The 23,898-nt window shown below is 44.0% G+C and overlaps 1 protein-coding gene and 1 long non-coding RNA gene across 4 annotated transcripts in view; one reads left to right on the top strand and one right to left on the bottom strand.

The window, feature by feature from the left end:
- Positions 1–23,898, bottom strand: part of TMCC3 (transmembrane and coiled-coil domain family 3) — a 256,361-nt gene that overhangs the window by 59,819 nt on the left and 172,644 nt on the right. The window contains exon 1 of one of the 2 annotated variants that reach the window (XM_045779609.2): positions 8,685–8,918. The exons of the other annotated variant lie outside the window; for it this stretch is intronic. Within the exon in view, the coding sequence (XP_045635565.1) occupies positions 8,685–8,762 (78 nt within the window). The 5' untranslated portion in view covers positions 8,763–8,918. Of the gene's footprint in view, positions 1–8,684; positions 8,919–23,898 lie in introns of those variants that run through there. 2 annotated transcript variants of the gene reach the window in all.
- LOC148108650 (uncharacterized) lies at positions 7,628–14,920 on the top strand. 2 transcript variants are annotated; one of them, XR_015727136.1, is made up of 2 exons: positions 7,628–7,837; positions 8,092–14,920. It is a non-coding gene; the product is annotated as an uncharacterized LOC148108650 (long non-coding RNA). The 2 variants fall into 2 exon arrangements; XR_015727135.1 differs by having other exon boundaries at positions 8,039–14,920.

Genomic DNA, 23,898 nt, shown 5'->3' with positions numbered 1-23,898 from the left:
GAGATTAAAATAGTACACAACTGACTATCTGAAACCGAGTTCCACGCCTTCTGGATTATCACAGTATCTTCACAAAGACGGGGAAAAAAGGGACGACTGGCCCCAACACACGGTTGCACACGCTGGAGTAAATATGTTGAGGTGCTAAAGCGTAGCTTTCACTAAGGGCACACTTTATTTTTGGACAAGCACTTATCTCAAAATTTCTGTGGAAGGCTGCAGCTCAAGGCACTATTTAATTTCCTTACAACAAGCCTACATACACATCTTAATTAAATTCAAGTTTACTGCAGAACAACACAGAGCTGAAATTTCTTTTCCACCCACTTTCTGTCCTTGCCTGAAATCCCCAGAGTCCTTATTTCCTGACATCGCACTCTTCAGCCTAAGGCCTTCCATGGCCCCCGCTTCTCTCAGGTCATCGGAAGATGCGAGATCGGGCCCGGAACGGGTACAACTCCCCTTTCCCCAACCTCTTCCAAGTATTCCCACCTGGACAAAGATGCCTTCAAATCACCAGAGGGGGCTTCTGTTCATCTCCACACATTCACATTTTCACAATCCATGAAAAAAATATTTCTAAGCATCTTCTAAGTCGTGGGTCTAAAAGAAGTATTTCTAAAAGGATGAGGACAGATGATACAACACAAACACCCAGTGTTTTCCAAAATGATTCCGAATTATCTTAGGTGGCATGAAACGAAAGCCGTAACAAAGAATCACCATGAGTCAGCGATTCCCTTGAAAACCACCCGCAAGGCCATCCAGGTGGTTCGCGAGGGAGAAAGTCTCCGCTCAGGGCTCCCAGCCCTCTGCTGATGCTCCGGCACAGGCTCGTCTTTGCGATTCCGCACGGCAAGGCCTCAGGGGCACAGACGGAATCAACTACAGCAGGAACGCTGGTACTTTAAAAATACACTTAAGTTTGAAGAAGCGAACGGCTTTGGGAATATGAAGTAAATCGCCGTGCAGGTGGTATGAGGCTATGTGCAGGTGCTGGAATGACTGAAGTTTGGGGAACTCTGTGGCAGGTGAGTGACTCAACGTCAGAACCACAGATGCCCTGATGGGTTTCCTAACACCGCTTCTCACGCTTGTTCAAGGGGCTGGTAAGTGCAGAAGCGGACAATCAAGTCTGACTTCAGAGTCCAAACTCAACCCTTCACTGTCTTCAAATCCAGAAGAAAACTTTTAAGAAAGTGAGGCTGGGGACAGAGAGCCAACGGTGATTGAGAAAAGAGATAAACCACTGGATGTGGAGGGTAAGCAGGGGGAGCGGAGGTGGGGGGGAGGGGCTGAGGGACCAGGCATCTGGTTTGGGAATATGCTGGACAGGAAAAGCAGTCCAGGCTCCAGGCAGGCGCGTGAGGGGGTCTGAGAGACTGAAGGAAGTCTGGCATATAGACTCCGAGGTACCTGTGGAACATCTAAGTAAAAATGCCTTTTATTACGTGCTCAAGCCACACTTTACTCCCCGGCTGTGGAAAGCAGAATTCACACAGAATTTCCCTCAGGGAGGCACTTCACTGGGGACTGGCACTGAATGTGCCAACAGACCCTACCCGTCTTCCCCCGAGCACTGGGGCAGATGACTTTCTGTGGCAAAGAACCAGATGACGTTTCTGGTGTGTTGCATGAAAATTACATATGCTACAAACACTTGGTGCTGGAAGATGCCCTCAAGGAGAGTCTCACAGGAACAGAACGCTTCAGAGGCAACAAGCACCAGGTTTAAATCCTAAGTTATAGAGTGAGTGTGTGTGTGTGTGTGTGTGTGTGTGTGTGTGTGTAATGTACTCGATGACTTATGCATCTGGCACATGTTTTCTCCCCAATATCCTATTCCAACAGGTTTCAGAAGGTAAAGCAAAGATGAACTCATTTTGCAAAATTTTATTTCAGGGGAAAAAAACAATAAAATCAGAAAGGATAATCTTTACAAATGGCAACATATCTCCTGCACCTAAGCAGTCAGATACAGGAAATGTCACACCTTCTTCACCCTAGTCCCACCAAAAATCTGCAAACAAATTCATAAGGATGATGGTCTAACACTAGATCACTCAAATTCACTTTTTTCCCACCTGGAAAACTCACAAAATTTAAAATCTGTCCATCAATTAATTCTCTATTGCAAATAATTTCAAATTCTTATTAAACTTTGAGATATGGTTCCCATATAACTTAGCAATTAGCTTGGTATCTAAAAATATTTAAGACTGTTTTCTGTTAAGGAATTCTCTTTTAAAATAGAAACTGGTATAATGGTTAGTCCTGGTCAGCCAGTATTAGTTACCTAATTTCACTGGTTACAGTCTACCTGGATGTCACTTCTCTACTTCTACAAATGGAATGGTGTGGAGTTTATGTCTAAATTCCCCTTTCAGGGGTGCCTAGGGTGGCTCAGTCGTTAAGAGTCTGCCTTTGGCTCAGGTCACGACCCCCGCCCCCCCGCCCCGCTCAGTGGGAAGCCTGCTTCTCCCTCTCCCACTCCCCCTGCTTGTGTTCCCTCTCTCGCTGCCTCTCTGTCAAATAGATAAATAAAATATTTAAATAAATAAATACATATATATATATATATAAATAAATTCCCCTTTCAGTTCTAACATGGTTAAAACCTGAGTCTACTTCCCAGCACGTTGCCCCACACATTGAGAAGCACATGCCCTCAGTCCAAGGAAGCTGAAGTCCTACTAGGAGATCTGCTTAGGCCGGACTGTGACTCAACTGTCACAAGGAAGAACCACCCTTGTTGTGTCCTTCAACTGTTCATACTCTGGAGACCAAATGCCAGCCTGGAAGATGGTTCTTTACTGATGTTCTTAAATCATGAGCTTATTTAACAGCCTTTAAGACTTCTCCAAACTACTGGCAACAATCTTATATTGTAGGCATTATAAAAGTTTGGAAATTATCACTCTCAACCATTCATTCATCAAAGGTTTATAGGGTACGTAAGACAATACACAAAGGACTGGCAAAGTGCTGTGTCGTAAGAATGCCAAACACACAATTTGGCTAGGCATCCTGCAGAAGGAGACCACACCCGTGTTCAAGGACTCGATGGGGTTAGGAAGACTGAACTGCTCTCCAGTATTCATCTCAGAGGTAGAAGCCAGGGAAGTGGTTAAAGTGCAAGTTCTGCAATTAGATCTGCGTTCACCAGATCCTAGCTCTACCATTTCCTAATAGCCACAAGACCTTGGACAAATAAACTGCCCGGGCCTCAACTTCCTCATCTGTAAAAATCAAACTATAAATAAGATATTATGAGGATTAAGGAGAGAATGCATGTGAAGTGCTTAGTATCGCGTCTGGGGTACGGTAAGGAATTAGCACGCGTTGGCTGTTACCACTGTTGCTGTATTCTTCTTTTCCTCTAGTTCTGTTTGCCTCCTTACAGAGGAATAATCAACAACTACACCGTCTTCCTTCAAGTAGCAACGCCCTCTCCCCAAGTCAATGGAAGCAGCTGGATCATGCAGGGATCATATATCCTAATGCTCCTTTTCCAAGGCATGTAAAGTCCTCGTTCTGATTCACACAGTACAATGATTCATGGTTCTCTCCCTTCTCTCTCAACCAACCCCCTCCACAGAAAACATAAAAATACACAAAAGAAACAGCAGGGCTGAAAGCTGCAACTGCCCTAAGTCAAGACTTTGGCAATTTCCATCCAGAAAGATCAGGTTGATTTCTGACCTAAAGAGCAGCCCTGGAAATTCAGGCCGTGGGTCTGAAGTGAAACACATCTTACAACCCAACTTGGTAGCAGCTGTCTTGGTATTGAACAGCGGACACAAGCGGGTGCACTGGTGGTGGCTGGCAGCTTGTTCTCCTCTGAAGGGAGAGCCGGTGAGCTTGTGGCAAAGCACAGCTCAAAATACACACAACCCCATCAATCTATCCAGCCGAAATTTAGGAAAGAAAAATTGGGACTAGAGACACTCATTGTTATTCATCGTGCTTTTAAGGAACTCTTTAGAATAAAACCGATCACTGATTAAAAGTGTACTCACACACCCCTCTGCTCACCACTTCACCAGGTCAGGGGCCCCCAGGACAGAAGTCTGTGCCCACTCACTCTTGCTCCTGCCCAGGAAGTACATCCCTGCCCAACCACTGCCACTCTGAGAAGGGCTCTGACATCCTCTTCTCCTTGACTGCTTCTGGCCATTACTCATGTACTTCAGAGACTATTTCCAAACCACAGAACACTTAACGATGAACTCAGGTAGCCACCATGCCCAACACAGCTTTTACTTCAGATGTTAGAGACCTCTGTACTTATTACCATTTCCTCCTACAAAATAGGAGGGTATTTCCTGGGGCCACAAGTATAAATAAAATACTAAGCTTCCAAAGAGACCAGGCTGTCTGCTTCGTTCACCGTTATATTCCTGACGCCCAGAGTAGCCACTAGCATACGGAAGGTGCCCAACAGGTATTTGTTGAACGAATGAAACCTCTTGTTCTCAAAGTGCCACTGTCTATGGTTTATAAACATGTAAATGCCAAATATGTAAACGGTCAGTGGGATAAAGAACATACGATGGAGGAGAGACAAAATGCTAAACATGCCCAAACAAGTCTATTCTATTCACGAAATGAGCAGTCTTCCCATTTTCAAGCTTATGACCACTTCTTATACAGTAGTAACAAAAACAAGCTACCATCTCCTGTGTTCTTTCTGGGTACCTGACATTTTATAGCTGTTACTGCATTTATTCCTTGTAACACTCCTAGAGTGTGGAAGAGGAAACTAAGACTTAGAATGATCACAGGGTCCACAGGGGCACTAGTGCAAGATCTGTCTTCTGGGGGCTAGCCTAATGAAAGTGGTTCTCCAGGCAGAATACTCTGGTCCTTGTGGGGAGGATGGATTGGGGCTGATGAAATCAGAGCAGTAAGGAAACTAGCACACCATTATCAATTCCAGAGGTTGTAAGTGGCTAAACTGAGAGATGACTGGGGGACACGGGGAGTAAGGACCAAATTCCAAAGAGGAGTCCAAGAAAGACCCAGTGGAATGACCAACAGATGAGAGGTGGGGAGAAAGTAAGCACTCAGGATGTCTAGCGATTCTGATTAGCAGTGGTACCAACAGAATGAGAAAAAAGTATTCATCTTAAACATCTAATCTTCAGTGCCCGTGACCATTTTTTGTTTTTGTGTTTTTTTAACGAAAACTCTTTTACTCAAGACTCACGATCACTCCCAGAAGCAGGAACTATTATCACCTCTGTTATAGACGGGGAACCGCAGGCTCAGGAAGGTTAGACCTTGCCCTGGTGCTCACTTGGTTGGGAAATGTGAAGAGCCAGAATATGACCCCGGTCACCTGATCCGAGAGCCCCAGCTGCTGACCACTCTCCACAGGTGGCTGAAGGTGCCATTTTAGAACATTTAAAATTAGAACAGAAATTTGATTCACACATAATTAATAAAAACCAGTTAAAATATAGAAAGCAGAATGCCTATATTCTTAAAAAGATGACAGGCTTTAACGATGTAGGGCGTGAAAAAAAGTAGGATTCGAACTATGCATGCTCTTCCTTTTAAACTAGGGGATATTATTCTGTGTGTCAAGTTAACAGGCACCATTTCTGAGTTTTACCCTGATGAAGTTTAAAACCGTGAATGATGCTGACTTGTCAGCTTAGAGATAATCACAGAATTCATTAGTTATATTACATTTTCACTGAGGGGAGGGAATCTAGGTTAATCCACCTGGCTGTAAAAATAGACTCCTGCAACGTTAAAATAGTACACTGCCTCATTATTATTCTAGTCTCAAAGGCTTAACCAAACTCAGCAAGAGAGATGTGTATTCTTCCTGTTATCTCAACAGGGTATCAATTTTGAACTTAAAAAATGACCATTCAGTAACCAAGAACTTGATCTCTTAGAGTCTTAGCCCCTTCCTGGGAGGAAACTGCATATCTCTGAAATGTGAATCAACTCAGCCCATGCATCCCCAGTTCTCATTAGAGTATTTTTAGGTGAGCTGATTTACCACACGAGTCCACAAAAGGGTTCTTTTAAAATCCTATACTAGATGGTTTATTGCCAACAGAAGGGTGACATCAAGAAATTAAACCCTAATACTGCCCAATGTTCTCACTCTGCATCACATATTTTCTGAGTGTAGAAAAGTATCTTTATAGCTAAATCTAAAAGAGTTCCACAAAATAGGAGCTAGAATTATCTGATGGGAGAAATACTTTCTGCACAGGAAAATTGTTGGTATTTTCCCTTCATTACAGCAAGCTTACTGCAGCCTTAAGGACAGACTCAAAACTACATCGGCCTCACTTGAGAAAAGTTATGAGTTTACAAAATTTCCTCCAGTTCTATTCCTTGCCATCTGAACAGTAAAACCCTAAGGGCAGACAGTCAAGAAGCTCAAACTTCTCAGCATCACTGCTACATAACATGTAGTCGCTATCTACTAAAGTCCTGGCCCTCCTTGGTCTGAGTTTGTCTCATCTTCACTAGATTTCACTTGCCCAATAAGCTAATTTAGAATAATCAGTAATGTCTAACTCGGGTTTCATACACAATCTATTTAAAAAGTCAGGTGTCTCGGGGTGCCTGGATGGCTCAGTCACTTAAGCATCCAACTCTTGAATTTCAGCTCAGGTCATTTGAATTTCAGATCTCAGGGTCCCGAGGCCCAGGCCCAGGTCGGGTTCCACGATGGACTTGAAGTATGCTTAAGATTCTCTCTCTGCCTCTGCCCCACCCCCCAAAAATCAGGTATTTCCATGCTAACAAAACAAGGCAGTATGTGTAACATCGGTAGAACTTCAAAGAAAATAAGCAACTCCCTTCACAAAGGTTGTGGTACTTTAACAGAAAAGGGGTATGGAGAACTGGAACACTGGCAGAACCGGCTAAATCTAGAGTTAAATTACGTAGGTAGCTGAGGTATGAACTCTTTCCACGTCGGTAGCTCAGGTATGAACTCTATCACTACCATTTCACAGATTATGAAGAGTGAGTTTTGCAAAGTTCCATGAGTTTTGCCAAATCACTTAAATGAGCTCACAATGAGCCACCCATCCCTCAAAGATTACTAATCTTGTTGTTTACACAAAGATTATCACAGTTTTGACAAGAGAAACCAAGCTTCCACACTTTTTTCAAGGCTGAAATTTCTTCTGTCAAGTGCAACATTAATAGACTCCTCCAATTACAAATGCATTAGAAAACGATCTTCACCTCTCTTCCTCATTAACTCTGTGTTAACCAGCATTCATCCTTCCAAAAATTTCTAACTGTAGGTAACCAAAGATCTTTCACTAATGTTTTCTTCCAAATGGGAGTTTATGGTTATTTTCAGAACAACCTATTATGAAACTTTTAAAGAAAATGCAAAACTTATCATGGTGAGCATTCTGTAATGTATATATTTGTGGAATCACTATTCTGCACACCTGAAACTAAATATAACATTGTATATCAACTATACCTCAATAAAAAAATAAAGTGCAAAAAAGCAGCATTCTTTTGGGGACTAGAGGAGAGTGGGGTGGAGGCAGTAACCTCCACCAAATACGCTTCATCTGTAAAAATTTAAACCATTCTGTTAACTCAGTTACAGACTCTAAAGGAAAAAGGGAAAACAGCTACTAGTTCCTTCCCTTCGGGGATAACTGATTAGTTCTCCGCATGATGATTAAACTCCCAAACCCTGCACTAGGAGCTGAGCGGCATTGGTCACTCTTGCCACTTTTCCCATCCAGTGGCCTGTGGATCGTGGGAGATGGCAGGCCAGAATTTGCGCAGAACTCTAGCTGTGAACTTTATACAGGGACCCAGACATCTCGAACAAGTGAGTAGTGAGCAAAGAGCCACTCCAGGTAGCTCTGCCAGAACAAGTGCCAGGGTGGAGGGCGTGCTGTTTCTCAAAGGCACTTCAATCCGCCAAGGGACTGAATGGCCGGGGAAGGCAAAGGGAGCCCCGAGCCGGCGGGGGCCTCCGCTCCCGGGAGGGACCAGCGCTCAGGCTGCGGCCTCCGTCTTTATTTTGAAGCACTACAGGGCTCGTCTCTGCTGCTTGCTCTGAAGAGCTATTTTCGCCCACAGCCAAAATCAGCAACAGCAAATTACACTGCAAACAATGGAGAGGGCGCCCGCTCCGCACGGCTGGGAACTCCGGGGCTGCAGCGCCAAGGCTGACTTTTCGCTCGGGCAGAGCCGGGGCAGCCGCCGCGCGATACCGGGACGCCGGTCCGCCGCCGCCGCCCCGCGCCCGAAACCCCGAGGGCCGAGGAGGCGCGGGCAGCACGGGAGGTTAGGAGGGCGAGCGCGCAGTCCCACACGGGCCGCGCCTGGCGGGATTCCCTCGCGTCCGGGCACCGCGCGGCGGGCGCTCCCTGGCGGAGGGTGGCGGAGCGCGGGCCGTCGAGGACACCCGGCACCCGGGTCCGGCAGGCGCGCGGCGACCTAGCGGCGGCGGAGGGCGAGGTCCGGCGGGCCGGGCTCTGCTCTGCCCACGACCCGGGCTCCGACGCCCCCCCTTCCCAGCCCCTTCGGCGCGGACCCGTGGAAGCCGGGGAGGGAGAGAGGCAGGCGGCGAGAGGCGGGGAGCAAGAGTTGGCTAACACCGGAGCCAAAGCCCACCCGGCCTCACCCCCTCGGCCCGGCGCCCCCACCGCCGCCCCGCCCGCGCCTCTCACCCGGGTCTTGCAGCGGTGGTGCCGGCCCGGGTCGGAGTAGGTCCGGTCCACGGTGAGCGCCGTGTCGCTGCCCGGCATGTCGGCGCTGGCGCTGGCGCCGGCAACTTTCCCGTCTCCGCCCGCCGCCGCGCCGCCAGCCGCCGACCGTGCTCGGGCTCGCCCTGGGAGCCGCGACCGAGGGGGCGGCGCGGGCTGCTGCAGCTGTTGCCGACACCCGCGCGGCTGCCCTGCGCCGCCGCCGCCGCCGCCGCCGCCGCTGGGGGTGGGGGTGGGACGGGGGTGGGGGAGGCGGGGCAGGGACGCCAGAGTCTCCTCCCCCTTCCCCTCTCCCCGCCTCCCCGTGCCCGCCGGCCCGCTGGGGCCCAAGACCCTGCCCCAGGTGCAACTTCTCTCCCCACCTTCCTTGCCGAAACTTGAATCCACGCTCTCCCACACTGGCTTCGTTTTCCTCAAAATCTGATTGGCACCTACCCTATCTGTGGGCTTATTTGTATGTTTATGATAAAAGATGGATTTCTGGCAAGATGTTGAGGCTTGCCTTAAATGCTTTATGCTATTTTTTTATTCAACACGCACTTATTGGACGTCTACCATGGACCACACCCTGGGGCGGGGACCAGAGATTTTTTTTTTTTAAGCCCCTGTTTTTCTTAGGATCCCGCTGAGCACAGAGCCCATTTCCATTTAAACAAAGGTCTATGGAGGTATTTTAATTTTGTATACCTGGCTCACTTTTATGTGGTTCCTAATTAGAAGTCAATATGTATCTTTTCATTTTTGTATTCTCTATTTCCAGTAACTAGTCCCTGCCCACCAGAAATCTGGGGTCTAGGGGCTCCTGGGTGGCTCAGGTCGTTTCAGCATGTCCGACTCAGGTCACGATCTCAGGGTTGTAAGATCAAGCCCCTGATTGGGGGCTACACACTAGGTGTGGAGCCTGCTTAGGATTCTCTCTCTCCCCTTCCCCTCTGCCCCTTCTACCCTCTCCCCTACCTTAAGAAAAAAATTGGAGTCTACCAAACAAAGGACTGGTGAACAAATAAATAGGTTACCTAAGCCAACATTCAGAACACCTGGTCTGGTTATGAAGGGTGTACTAGTGGGAGACTGAGTTAAAATACTGAAATAGCAGCTGCTCCAAAGAGAACTCCAGTTAGAGGGCCAGGCAACAAGCCGAGAAGGAAGTCAGCGTATGATTCTCCTCTTCAAAGGGTTGAGGGGGAGGGTCTTGCAGGCAGAAGAAAAATACTGAGCATAAAACCAAAGGTCGGTTTGGAAAACTTCAAGTCGCCAGTTTAGGGGGTGTCTTCAGGAACAGGAGGACACAAGAGGAAAAGTAGGTGGAGACCACGTGGTGCCTGGCTCTACTTTCCAGGAGAGGAAGTTCAGCCTTATTCTGTGGGAGCTGGGCAGCTGCTGGAGGTTTCTGAATGGGGGAAATGACAGTATCACGATGGAAGCTGAAGGCCATCTGTCTGATAGCTGTGTGAAACACTGATTAAAGACGTGTAAAGGACACTGGTTAGACGACCATTGCAAAAAGAGAACCACCTAAATGTCCTTCAAAAGAAGACTGAGTAAGTAAAATACGATCCATTCATCTCATAGAGGATTCAGTAACGGTAGGAGAACAAAGCAGCTCCTTATCTCCAGCTACAGAAATCTCTCTCTCATACATGGTTAAGAGAAAAAAGTAATGTGCAGAATAACATATATAGCATCCCACCATTTATGTAAAAACAGAATATATGTATATGCTCATATATGCGTAGCATATTTTTCTGAGAGGATAAACGAGAAACGAGGCAAAAGACATGAAGCTCCTGCCAGGAGGGGCCACACAGTAGTAGGTGCTTCAATTTATACCTATGAATGAACAAATTACTCCTTCGGAATTCAAGCCTGACTCGAGGAGGGGAGTCAGAGTCATTAGTGAGCAAAGCAGTGAGAGCCATTCCAATAAAGTCACGGACCATGGGGAAATTCCCTAGGGACTCTGAGATGCAACTAAAGTAATGCAAAGGAGTGGATGTCCCCACAGAGCCAAAGAAAAGCTATTGGACTATAAAGACAGGTGTCTGTGTTCATCTAGAAAACACGGGCTCTCCTGAGATTAGGGAAGACTCTGACTGGAGCACAATACTCACAGACAGACTTGAATATCAAAGAACAGAACAGGTGCTGCCAGGTGGTTGGACCAAACTGACCTTGTTCATGTGTTATTATATTTAAACCGAGGATGGGGGTGCCTGGCTAGCTTAGTCTACTGACTAAGCATGGGACTCTTGATTTTGGGGTTGTAAGTTCAAGCCCCATGCTGGGTGTAGGGATTAGTTTAAAATAAAATCTTTAAAAATTTTTTTTAAAAATAGATAAATTTGGGATAAAATGGAAGAAACATGCCTACCTAGACAGCTACAAGGAAGGGATGGAAGATTTATTTTTCAATGTATATGCTTTTTAAACTTGAATGCTTTAATTGTGTGCATATATTAACTATTCAAAAAATAAAATAAAAAATATATTTTTAAATAAAGAGGGTAAACTTATTAAAACTTAAGAAGAAATAGAAAACTGCATATAGTCCTAAAACCATTCAAGAAATGAAATCAACAGTTTTAAACACCCCCCAACACGCCCCCGGCCCCCCGGCCCCCAGTAGAAGACACAACTACACCAGGTCCAGAGAGTTTTTCAGGCAAGATCTTCTAAAGCAGAGAAGAGAGATATGAAGTGTGTGTGTATGCGTGTGTGTGTGAACTTAGCTAGGGTGGCCAGAGAAGGCCTCCACAATAAAATGACATATGAGCAGAGACCTGAGAATTAAGGGAGCCAGTAATGTAGATAAATGAAAATTTCAGACAGAAGGAATGGCAAGTACAAAGGCCCTAAAGCAGGAACATTTTGGGAGTGTTCCCAAAAAAAAGTGAGGAAGCCAGTATGCACTGGAAAGACAGAAGATGAAGTCAGAGACATTTCAGAGGTCTGATCGTACAGAAAAATTATTTAGGCCATTTTAAGAACTTTGATTTTATTTCTGAGGTACACGGAAAGATTTAGAAAATTTTAAGCCAAGTAGTAGAGTGGCATACTCTGCCTTTTCACTTGGGAAAAAAAAAAAAAATCCCTACCTCACAGCATACACAAAAATCAATATCAGATACATTAAAGACCTGAAGTAGAAAAACACAGCTTTTAAAACTGCCAGAAGAAAATGGGATAGTATCACTACGATCTTAATCATCAGAAACAGGTCACAAACAGCATAAACCATAAAGATTTGACTACATTAAAATTTTTAAAACTTCTGCTTATGAAAAGAAATAATAATAAAATAAAGATAAGCCACAGACAGAACTCGAGTTAAAAGAATTGGTATGGATGAATTTCACAGTCAATTACTAAGAAACAAACCAACCCACCGAGCTTCATGAAAGTACATGAAGGTTCTATTCGTGTAAAGTTAAAAAAAAAAAAAGTGAAGAATAAATGCCATTTTTATGAGAACAAAGACTTATAACTGAAACTACTAAGAAAAGCAAGAGCTTGAAAAACACAAATTTCAGGACAGTATTTATCTCTGGTGGGGGGATGAACGATTCAATGGGAGAGAGGTATAAGGTGATAAATAAGGCTCTATTTAACAAGTGACTATTGGTACACTGGATGTGTAGCCATTCACACACAATGTTTCCAAATAATTTAAAATTATAAAGGCAGCGAAGACACAAGAGACAATGTGATAATGGCATACTTAATCCTGTATTTAAATCACCAGTTGGGGTATCTGCTTGAATAAACATATATAAGAGCACATTTATAAGTGTTAAAGCTTGGTATAAAAGCAAGATAGTCTGTTACTATTAATTCATTATGCCAACTTAATCTTACAAAGATCCATTCTGAAAATCTATCAAAGTCCATCTCTGGGTTTCCCCCTCTCTTTTACCTGATACCCAATTTTTTTTTTCCCAGCTATCTAAGGCTATAGCAAGTATACTACGCAGGTGTGTTTGTGTGTATAATATATGTGTGCACTAGTTTAGAGAGGCCACACCTAAGTGAAGTCCCTGACAAACCAAGGTTGGGCTTTGGAAGGTGTGTCAATGGGCACATACTTTCCATTTCTATTACTGTCTTGGTGTTCCTTAGTATACCATCCTGGAAGTGCTGACCCTCAGTGAAAATGATGAATTAAACTCCATTGGGCTCACTTAAATTTCAATTAGCAGAGGATGTCCTTTTTCAGATCATTTATTTCATAAGCTAGTTAACCAAAAGCTGCTCTATGTGACATTCATACAAAATAATGTTTTTAAAAACACAAATAGCACAAGAGCAAGCTTCCCTCTAAAGAAAGAAAACAACAGAGCTGGTTACCATTTAGCTCTCCTACTGGGAAGCAGGACCCAACAGACCCCGTTTGTACCTTTGGAAGCAACGCCTAGGATAGTGTCAGTCCCTGAGAGACAGAGAGAAAACACAAAAGTTTCTGTCTAGGTAAGAACTGTCTATGCCTCAGGGTGCCTGGGTGGCTCAGTCGGTCAAGGGTCTGCCTTCGGCTCAGGTCATGAGCTCAGGGTCCTGGGATCCAGCCCCACATGGGGCTCCCTGCTCAGCAGGGAGCCTGCTTCTCCCTCTCCCTCTGCAGCTTCCCCCAGCTTATGCTCTCTCTCTCTCTCTCTCTCTCTCGATCTCTCAAATAAATAAATAAAATTTAAAAAAAAAAATGGGTCTCTGCCTCTGATACCTCCCCAAACAGCTCTCTGACAAAAAAAAAAAAAAAAATCACACTTCAAAAGTTAGAAATGCAGCTACAGCAATAAGGAATACAAAGGTACAAAATCTAGGGTGTGAAATAAGAATTTACTTCCAAAGTGTAAGCGGCCCAGTAAGGCAGCATAAGCTAATAAGCACCAAAGAAGTAGATCGGGCCATCTGAGTACAATAGTTTAAAGTTTGGAATGACAAGAAAAGGCTTTATAAAAAAGAGATAGGGTTATGCTTGACTTCTGTTGTAGATATTTGTTGTTTTTGCCTGCCCAGCATGCAGCCCTTTATTCTCAGAACAGTGGCTGGATTTTTCTTTCTTGGGCCCTATCGCACAGCCACCCTCCACACAAGTGGTTTAGGTAAGGCAGACCACACCCCACATCTGCCTCCAGGGAGAGACACTCCATCCAGCCTTGGCCAATCGGAGGGAGTCACTGTGGCATGTGCCCGTACAGGCACCTGCCCCAGTCAGAGCCCATAGGAGTCAGCCCTGAGGCTTGTCGCAACCCCTGGGAAAGAGCTGTGCCCTGCGTAGGCATGGCCAAGCTGGTGGAACGTAAGCCTGCTGCGCTGGTGCGCGTCCTCGCCACCACACAAAGACTGCCCCCAGGAAGAAAGCAGAGCGATGGAAGGAGAAAGATTCATTCCTGAATTAGGAGAGGACTAGACCCAGCTCTTCGCAGTATCTGTTTCTGCATGACAAATCACCCTGAAGTGTATTAGCTTACAACAACTCCCATTCGTTTGTCCATGATTTTGCAATCTGAGCAGGCCTCCAAGGGGAGTGGCTTTTCTCTGCTCCATGTGACGCTGCCTGGGGCTGGAGAGCGCAGGATGGCTTCACTCAATCCAGGGGGTGGCTGGAATGCCTGGCGCTGGCCAGGTCTCTGTATTTGTATTTTTTTTAAATAAAATATTTTTGTATTTTATAGTCTCGCATTCTCCAGGGTTCCCTCTCTCCATCAGGGTAGCTGGACTTCTTCACACGGTGACTGGCTTCCAAGAGAGCAAAACCAAACACTGCCAAGCCTCCTAAGGCCCAGCCTGGAACTGGCAGGTGTCACTTCTGCCACACCGTATTGGTCAAAATGAGTCAAAAGTCCAGCCCCGGGGGGCACCTGGGTGGCTCAGTCGGTTAAGTGTCTGAGTGTTGGTTTCAGCTCAGGTCATGATCTCAGGGTGGTGAGAAAGAGCCCTGCACCGGGCTGCAAGCTGGGCAGGAAGCCTGCTTAAGATTCTCTCTTTCCCGGGGCGCCTGGGTGGTTCAGTCGTTAAGCGTCTGCCTTCGGCTCAGGGTGTGATCCCAGGGTCCTGGGATCGAGCCCCACATCAGGCTCCCTGCTTGGCGGGAAGCCTGCTTCTCCCTCTCCCGCTCCCCCTGCTTGTGTTCCTTCTCTTGCTGTCTCTCTCTCTCTGTCAAATAAATAAATAAATAAAATCTTAAAAAAAAAAAAAAAAAAGATTCTCTCTCTCCCTCTCCCTAACCCCCACCCCCAACGCTGGCAATCTCTCTCTCTCCCAAAAAAAAAAGTAAAAATAAAAAAGTCCAGCTCAGCTCAGGGGGAAGAAACAGTATCCACCTCTAGACGGAAGGAGTGGTGTGCACATAGATACGGGAGAAATCGCTGGCTACCATTACAGTGGTAGATCCATCACCCCAGACATGGCCAGACCCCCTTTCCAGTTATATGAAGAAATGTGTTGCTTTTCTTGCTTAAGCCAGTTTCAAGAATCCTGAATAACACAGCATTCAATGCTGGCTATGAGTGGAAAGAAGACACACAGAAGGGCAGCATTTCAAGAGAAGGCAACGAGTGTGGAGAGCATGAATAGAAGAGAGTGGGCACAGAACTTCAGGGAGGGCACAGAGTTTCATCAGGTCACTAGCTGGACAGCCTTCCTTGATCAGTCCATGCCAGATGACCTTGTGGACTATTAATCTTAGTCTGTATTTCTCATTTTAACACACAAGCTATAATATCTTACCACGTTATATAAATATTTTATGTGATAATTTATATGGGCACTTCCCCCCTCCACTAGACTACAGGTTACCAGAAGGAAAGGACTATGCCTCTTAGTAAATACACATTTTCCTGATGGTCCCTAACACAGTATCAGGTATTCAATGCATACTTGAAGGATGATGGATGAACTCAACATTCATTAAATGTCTACTTATTTTCCAAGCACTGGGGTTTAAAAAATGAGTAAGACATAAGCATAAGCGTCTGCCCTCAAAGGCTTGGAACAAATAATATACAAGAATGAAATTTGCTGAATCATGAATATTACTGATTTTCAGATACTGACTAGTTAACTGAAGTTTGTGAATTCTCCAATGACTTATTGAGTGCTGATGGTGTGACAGGCTCTGTCTGTTCTTGGTGCTGCGAACAAAAATGAGTAAGACACGGTCCCATCTTGAATCCATCCAGGCAGGGAGACAGTCAAAAAAAAAAAGGTTGCCACAGATGTGAAGATAGCTATGTCCCTGGTTCAGTAGTAGAGCAAAGGTGGGCAGCAGCTCTTTATGAATCTCACCTCCTTAGGTGTCACAGGCTTACCATGTCATTACAGCAGGGAGAAGGAAACAGACATAAAACAAGTCTGACTTTAAAAAGGGATAAAAATGTAAGCCTCTTCCAAGTAAAGGAAAATGTATTTCCTTTCATATTCTATTTTGATTTAATAGTACAGGAAAGTGCTCCCTCTGGGAGAAACGTTCCTAAGACAAAAAGTATAGTAAGCTTTTTTCTTTTTTTTCCTGAAGATTTAAGGACAGAGAGGAAAGAAAAGAATAAATCAGTATTTAAAAATTTATACAACTAGCATGAGGTGAATGCATGCTAATCATATATATATATATATATATATATATATACACACACACATATATATATATATATATAAACATACACACACACATACACACACACACATATATAAACATATATAAATGTTTATTTTGAGGATCAGAAGCTTCCAGACTGGATGCATTTCCAACTGGAAATGACCACTCTTTTTTTTTTTTTTTTTAAGATTTTATCTTTAAGTAATCTCTACACCCAACGTGAGGCTTGAACTCATAACCCCAAGATCAAGAGTCACATGCTCCACCAATTGAGCCAGCCAGACACCCCTAGAAATGATCACTCTTAACATTTATATTTAATTTTTAACGTAGCAAGTTCTATATGACTACAAGAAAACAATCACTGGCATTTATTTAGCACTGGCAACCATCTGGCAGAGAAGCCCAAAACTTCTAAGATTTTCATAAAAAACCCAGGAAAGCAGAAAAGACTCAACTCAAGCTCTACAGGTTGGTGAATTTGCCTTCTAATTTTCCCTTGCTCAGCAAATGCAACCATTTCATGCCAGTGATTTCTCAAAAGCAATGAATCTTAAAGAAGATTCAATAGGGAGGCTTCAACTCTTCTGGAAATTGGTCTCTAACATTGTCTTCCCTACGGACTTGAGGCTACAATAAGAAGTCCAAAAAATGCATTTTACCCCATCAAAATGAAAAACGTTTGCTTTGTTTTTCTTGTTAAGAGGATGAAAAGATAAGATACAAATGGGGAGAAACTATGTGCAAAACCATATATCCAAAAAATTAGTTGGATTAGTATCTAGACTGCATAAAGAACTCTCAAAACTCAACAGTAAAAAAAATAAACAATCTAACCAAAAATGGACAAAAGACACGAAAAGACATTTCATCAAAGAATATACATAGATGGCAAATAAACACATGAAAAGTTGTCCAATGTCAGCAGCCATCAGGGAAACGCAAACGAAAACCACCCCTGTACACCCATCAGAATAGTTAAAATACAGTAATAGCACGGAATGCCGGCAAGGACACAGAAGAAGTCAATACTTCATATGCTGGCAGGAATGTAAGATGGTAGAGCCTCTATGGAAAACAGTCTGGCATTCTCCTATAAAACTAAACATGCAGGGCGCCTGGCTGCCTCAGTTGGAAGAGAAGGAGACTCTTGATCTCAGGGTTGTAGGTTCAAGTCCCAAGCTGGATGCAGAGATCACTAAAAACAAAAAAAGAAACAAACAAAAAACTACACATGCAAATACCATATGACCCAGAAACTGCACTCTTAGGCATCTGTCTTAGAGCAAAGAAAACAAACGATGATATAAAAACCTGTACACGAATGTTCGTATTAGCTTTCTTCATAAAAACCCCAAACTGGAAACAGCTCCACTGTTTCTCAACAGGTGAACGGTTAAGGCTGTGTGGGGCATTCATTCTATGGACTACGGCTCGACAGTAAAAAAGGAACAAGCTACTGCTAGACAATGACTTGGGTATCAAGGGAGTCATGCTGAGTGAAAAAGCCAGTCCCCAAAGGTTACATACTGTATGATTCCATGTAGGTAACATTCTTGAAATGACTAAATCATAGAAATGTTGAAGAAATTGGTGGTTGCCAAGAATGGGGAACTAGGTGGGGGAAGGGAGGGCACTCCAGGAAGGGGTGGTTGTGGCTATAAAAGAGTGACACCAGGGGGGCGCCTGGGTGGCTCAGTTGATTGGGTGTCCGGCTCCTGGTTTTGGCCCCAGTCATGATCTCAGGGTCCTGGGATCGAGCCCTGTGTGAGCTCAACTCTGCACACAGCGGGCAGTCAGCTTGAGATACTCTCCCTCTCGCTCTCCCTCTGCTCCTCCCCTTGCTTGCACGCACATGCTCTCTCTCTCTCTAAAATAAATACATAAATCTTTAAAATATAAAATTAAAATTTTAAAAATAAAAATCTATTTCCAATTTAGGTGCAACTGTGGTAACTTTCACAGGAAAAACCTGGGGTTTTGGAGGGAGGAACAAGTAGGAGGAGGTGGTATAGGGATTTTTTTCCTCTGGAGAAATCATCTACAGAACAGAGCTCGGGCCCCTTGTTACATCACAGGGGGGTGCCAGCTGTAGAAACTGCAGGGCAAAGGCAAGACCGCAGGCGGTGCTCATTGATGCACTCCCCCCCCCCCCATCAGCGCCTGGCCACGGCATACGCTGTGTCTGAAGCTCACATCAACTATGAAGACCTTGAGGGCCAAGGACAGTGTCCTTTATCCTTGGCCACCACTACACTGGCACGAAGCAGTGATTCTATAAGGTTTTTGTTGAATAAATGACTGACAATTCAGTCCTGAGTTGGCTGGAAGAATATATTTCAGTTCACAGATTTGGTTCATGTCCATTACTTATGGAGATGTTCACTAAATACGTACATTGTAAGTTGAGTAGAGAATTTCACAAATTTGGGTGCTTTGTTCTGTTGTGGGGTTTCCATATAGGTTCCAGTAGGCATTTTTGATCATGTACACGCAGATTATAACATGAAGGCTTGGTGATTTCTAGCCTCTTGACCATTCACTAGGACAGGGCTTCACCGTCTGATGACTGCATAGGACTCCTGGCTGTCTGACCACGTTCTTCCAGAAACCTGCGGCAATGGCAGAAAATGCCTTCCTCGGCACGAGGTACACAGTGTTCCATTCAATTAAGCCATTTACCGGAGTCGTGATGCTGAGGGTTCCTACGTCACTCGACCTCAGGGGAAGTGGCTCCCTGGAAATCTCTCCTCCATTCTATGCATGGCCGGCCCAGGAGAAGTTTTTCATTAAGCACGTACTGCGTCTGAAGGGCGAAGCTAGCTACACCTCAGGAACACTGTCCGGGAATCCACTTTGTGCTTTATCAGTTCACTTTGCGAGATAAGGATGGTGGGAGGTGAAACTGCCGGAGAAATCTGATGTGATGTCTAAAAACAGCCCGAGTCACAGTTCTATCAAAAAAGGAAGCTGCTTGCTGACCTTCCGTGGCCACTCCAGTCCACACTCACTTCTGCTGCTTGTAGCACTCACATGCACGCTTAAGTACAAACGATCCTGCACTGTTCCAGGGAGGCATGACGGTACGCTGGACACCGGCTGCCTGGATTCCGATCTCCATGGCGCCACCTCCCAGCTACAAAGCCGCGGTTCTCTCCTTCATAAGCTGAGGACGCTGAGAAGCTGCCTCATGCGACTGCTGAGGATTAGAGGAGGTCATCATCTAAAGCACTTCCAAACAGGAGCTCAATACATGTCCGCAGAAAACAAAACCAAACCTCAAATCTGTCCTCATGTGTTAGCTTTTTCTCCTTAGCAGTAAGACTTCAAGGATTTATGCTGTTATCCTGGGAAGGGCTGCTTTCCAATTCCATACCTCAATATCACAAATGCTAGTAATAGAACTAGGAAGAAAGTAGGAGCCTCTGGCTAAGCTCTGGGCCCTGACTTTGACCCCTTCCCTCCTGCTTCTGCAGCTGCTGTTGCTACCACTTGGGAATACAAACCAGCAGGACCTGAAAGGCAAACTTCCTCCCTTTACACTAATCTTCAATTCCCTTCATCCCCAAGGCAAGTGTCCCCACAGTTTCTTTTTACCTGTAAACTGTGACCAAATAATTCTTCTCTAGAAACCTACCCTAAAGAGGGGCGCCTGGGTGGGTCAGTCAGTTAAGTGTCAAGTGTCGGACTATCGATTTCAGCTCAGGTCATGATCTCAGGGTGGTGGCATGGAGCCCCACATGGGGCTCTGTGCTCAACGGGAAGTCTGCTTGGGATTCTCTCTCCCTCTGCCCCTCCCCCTGCTCGCTCGCTCTCTCTCTCGTTCTCATATAAATAAATAAATCTTTAAAAAGAAAGAAAAATAAATCTACCCTAAAGAAATAATAGAATACAAGAAAAATTTTATAGATAAAGACTGTCCATCACAGTGTTTTATCATTCTGAAAAGTGTGAAACAATCTAAAGGATTGTTTATGAAACAACTGTTCATGCAAATTAAGGGGCTGATTATATAAATTATGAGACATACAAAAAATACTGTACATATATTGCAAATTATACTTAGAATTTATAATCCTGCGGGGAAATGTTTATGCAATGATACTATACCCCCAAAAAAGCAGATTGACAAAAATTAAAAGTATTGCAAAACTCAGTGCTGGCAATGATCTGCAGTAAGCAGGAATTCTCACACATTGGAGGCAAGAACATAAACAGGTGCAACCCCCTGGAAGCACAGTTTGGCATCATCTCCTAAAACTGAAGCTATGCATGCGCAAAGGGCCAGCCACTCCACTCTTCAGTATATACACTAGAGGACACAAGTCTCCAGAACGAGGATGTTCGTAATGGTACGAACACAGTGTCCCCATCTGGAAACAACTCAATTGTCATCAACAGCAGAATGGATAAATAAATTGTGGTACAGTTATTTCCCAATTAACATTAGTAGTCTGTTACTGAAAATGAAGTGTTTTGCATAAAAATGCTAACCAGAGCCCTTTTCCCATTATCTTAATTCATTTTACAAAGTAGGGTTTTTCTCTTATAGAGGTAGGCAAACCTAATATGACTGACAGAGCCTAACAAAACACCTAATATGAAGTATCACAAATGTTGACACTTCCTGCCCCACCCTACCCCACCCCTCAAATGTTCAGGGCAAATGACCAAGAGAAGCCCAAAATATTGTGCTACATAAGAATAAGAAAACTATCTACCTTTACCCATACTTTCGTGTCTCCCTACAGCATCTCTATAACATTTTATACAGAGTCAGCAAGTGATAATAGCTATTATTTATTTAGCCTACTCTAGCCTACCAGGAACTTGAAATAAATCAGCTCTGAGTGACTGCCACTGGGCCCTCCCCAGCTTCTATGATGGTAGGTGCTATCACTTTCCCATTTTACTGAGAGGCAATCAGAACCTCTGAATAGATTACGTGATTTGACCAAGGGTACCCAGCTACTATATGGCAAAACGAGAGTCCTGATTTCAGGCTTATCTGACTCCAAAATTCATTTACGAGGTGTGCATCCTTGGATGCTTATTCGACCTTTCCAGGCTTCAGTTTCCTTCCCTGTAAAATAGGGATAATTGCACCTGTTAAACAGAAACTGTGTCTTAACCAAAGGCCTATGCTGGCACTACTGAGAATACAACTGGGAAAGACTTCACTGCGTCTGGAAACTCCAGTTCCCTGTCTCCTCACATAACATTGACCTGATGCGAATTTGGCTTGCCCCACGCCCTGCTCGACCTTTCCCTGCTTCTCCCAAACAGTTTGATGAACATCCAGCATTCCTGCTAACCCAATGAAGGCAATCTCTATATTCTAAGCCTTTTGTTTCCTGTTCTTCCCCTGAAGAAAGAAAACAAACAGGGCTTTTGAAATTCAAAATGACATCATTATGACTTTATCCCCCATCTGAAGCCTCCTTGTCTTTTTTTTTTTTTATCATTTCCAGATTTTCACTTTTGCATTTCAAGTTTCACAAAATGAGAAATCAATTCTTACATCACGTTGAAAGTGAAGGTTATATTTCTTAGAAGTATTTAGAAGTACTCACCATCCTAGCTGACAGTTTCGAAAGGTATTGTTCTATTATTTCTCATTGCTTCATCCGAGATCAGCTGTGGCTGATACACTCCCAGTTAATATTTCTGACATTCCATTGATTTTTTCCTTCCATTAGACGGAATGTGTTTCACAAAAGGAGAAAAGTGCCATACCAGGGACAAGATTTGAAGTATCTAATATAATCTCATGGTGTATACAGCACCCAACTGGCAGGCACACCCTCTCACACACATGAGCATGCATTTAACGCACATACATACAGGAATTCTCAGAAGTTACCAGGAATGCAACATGCAGATTTTTCAAAATATTAGCAGGATTTGGTCATTTGGAGTTAAAAGCAACAATATTCCTTTCAACTGCTAAAAGGGACACGTGGAGGTAATAAGCTGAAAAACAAACAAATGAAAGATCTGAGAAGAGACTAAAGAGCTTATAAAGCTCAATTTTGAGTTTCCACTCCACCAAAAGAGGCAGAAAATCCATAAATTTCACTGTAGCCTCCCAACACTTCTCACTGCAAAACTATTCTCTAGACAGCGCTCTGCTGAGAGATGAGGCTCTTTCCATTCTTGATTACTTCCATCTGATCCTTTTGCAAATGAAATTGCATTTTTTAAAAATTCTTTTTTTAAAGATTTTATTTATTTGACAGAGAGACACAGAAAGAGAGAGCACAAGCAAGGGGAGCTGCAGGCAGAGGGAGAGGGAGAAGCAGGCTCCCCACCAAGCAAGGAGCCCAATGCGGGGCTTGATCCCAGGACCCTGGGGATCATGACCTGAGCTGAAGGCAGATGCTTAACCAACTGAGCCACCCAGGTGCCCCTGAAATTGCATTTTCTTCAATCCAAAAATATCAGAATGTTTTAGATATCATAAACTAGAATACAAATTACCAATGAGAATACGTATTACTCATACAACCCCAGGCTAGATACACCTATTTTAATGACTGCAACTTTAGGGGTGCCTGGCTGGCTCAGTTGGTGGAGTATGTGACTCCTGATCTCAGCTTGTGAGTTCGAACCTTATAGTGGATATAGAGATTACTTAAAAATAAAAATTAAAAAAAAATGATTACACTTTAAATATTATCCCTATTTTTTTAAACATTTATTTATTTGAGAGAAAGAGAAAGAGAATGGGGGAAGGGGGAGGGAGAAAGAGAATCCTAAGCAGTCTCTCTGCTGAGCACAGAGCCATACATGGGACTCAATCTCATGACCCCGAGATCATGACCTGAGCTATCAGATGCTTAACCGACTGAGCCACCCAGATACCCCTATTTTCCCTCATTTAGATAACAAGGCTAATTATGTAATAAATGATTCTCTAAAGCTGCACTATCCAATACAGTAGACACTGCCACATGTGGCCAATGGGCACTTGAAATGTGCCTACTAGGAATGAAGAACTGAATTTTTTTAAGTAGGCTTCGCACCCAGCATGGGACTTGAACTCAGAACCCTAAGATCAAGAGTCAAGTGTTCTACCGACTGAGTCAGCCAGGCGCCCCTAAGACTCTAATTTGTATTAAGTAAATTGTGTATTTATCTCCCAAACTCCTTCCTCCCTACTAGACTGTGATCTTTTTAAAATAGAAGACTACCTTGTTCATTTTAAAAATCCATCAAAGCCCAGCACAGTTCTCGCAATGGAAATCCTTCCATAAATATCTGAGGTTTGAATATAGTATACACTAGTGTTTTTTTTTAATTCATTGTTCTATAAAAGAAAGCCTAAAACTAATATTGAGGAATTCCATGCTCATGGAGGGAACAATACAGTATTGACCAGATATCAATTTTCTGTAAATCAATTGATAAATGAAACAGAACCCAATCAAAAAGGGTTTTTCCTAAACTTCACAAGTTTATTTTTAAAATTCAGTGGAAGAAAACATATAACTTTGGGGGAAAATCCGGTGAGTGAGGTCAAGCCAGGCAAGTTCTCTTTTCCAGATATCAAAACATTTTACAAGCAATCATCATCCAGTGAGCGAG

The sequence above is a fragment of the Ursus americanus genome, chromosome 17 (genome assembly GCF_024610735.1).
Source record: "Ursus americanus isolate L20-20 chromosome 17, mUrsAme1.1.p, whole genome shotgun sequence".
Taxonomy (NCBI): domain Eukaryota; kingdom Metazoa; phylum Chordata; class Mammalia; order Carnivora; family Ursidae; genus Ursus; species Ursus americanus.
The sequence above is the reverse complement of the archived record's forward strand: the minus strand, read 5'-3'. Positions and strand labels throughout refer to the sequence as shown.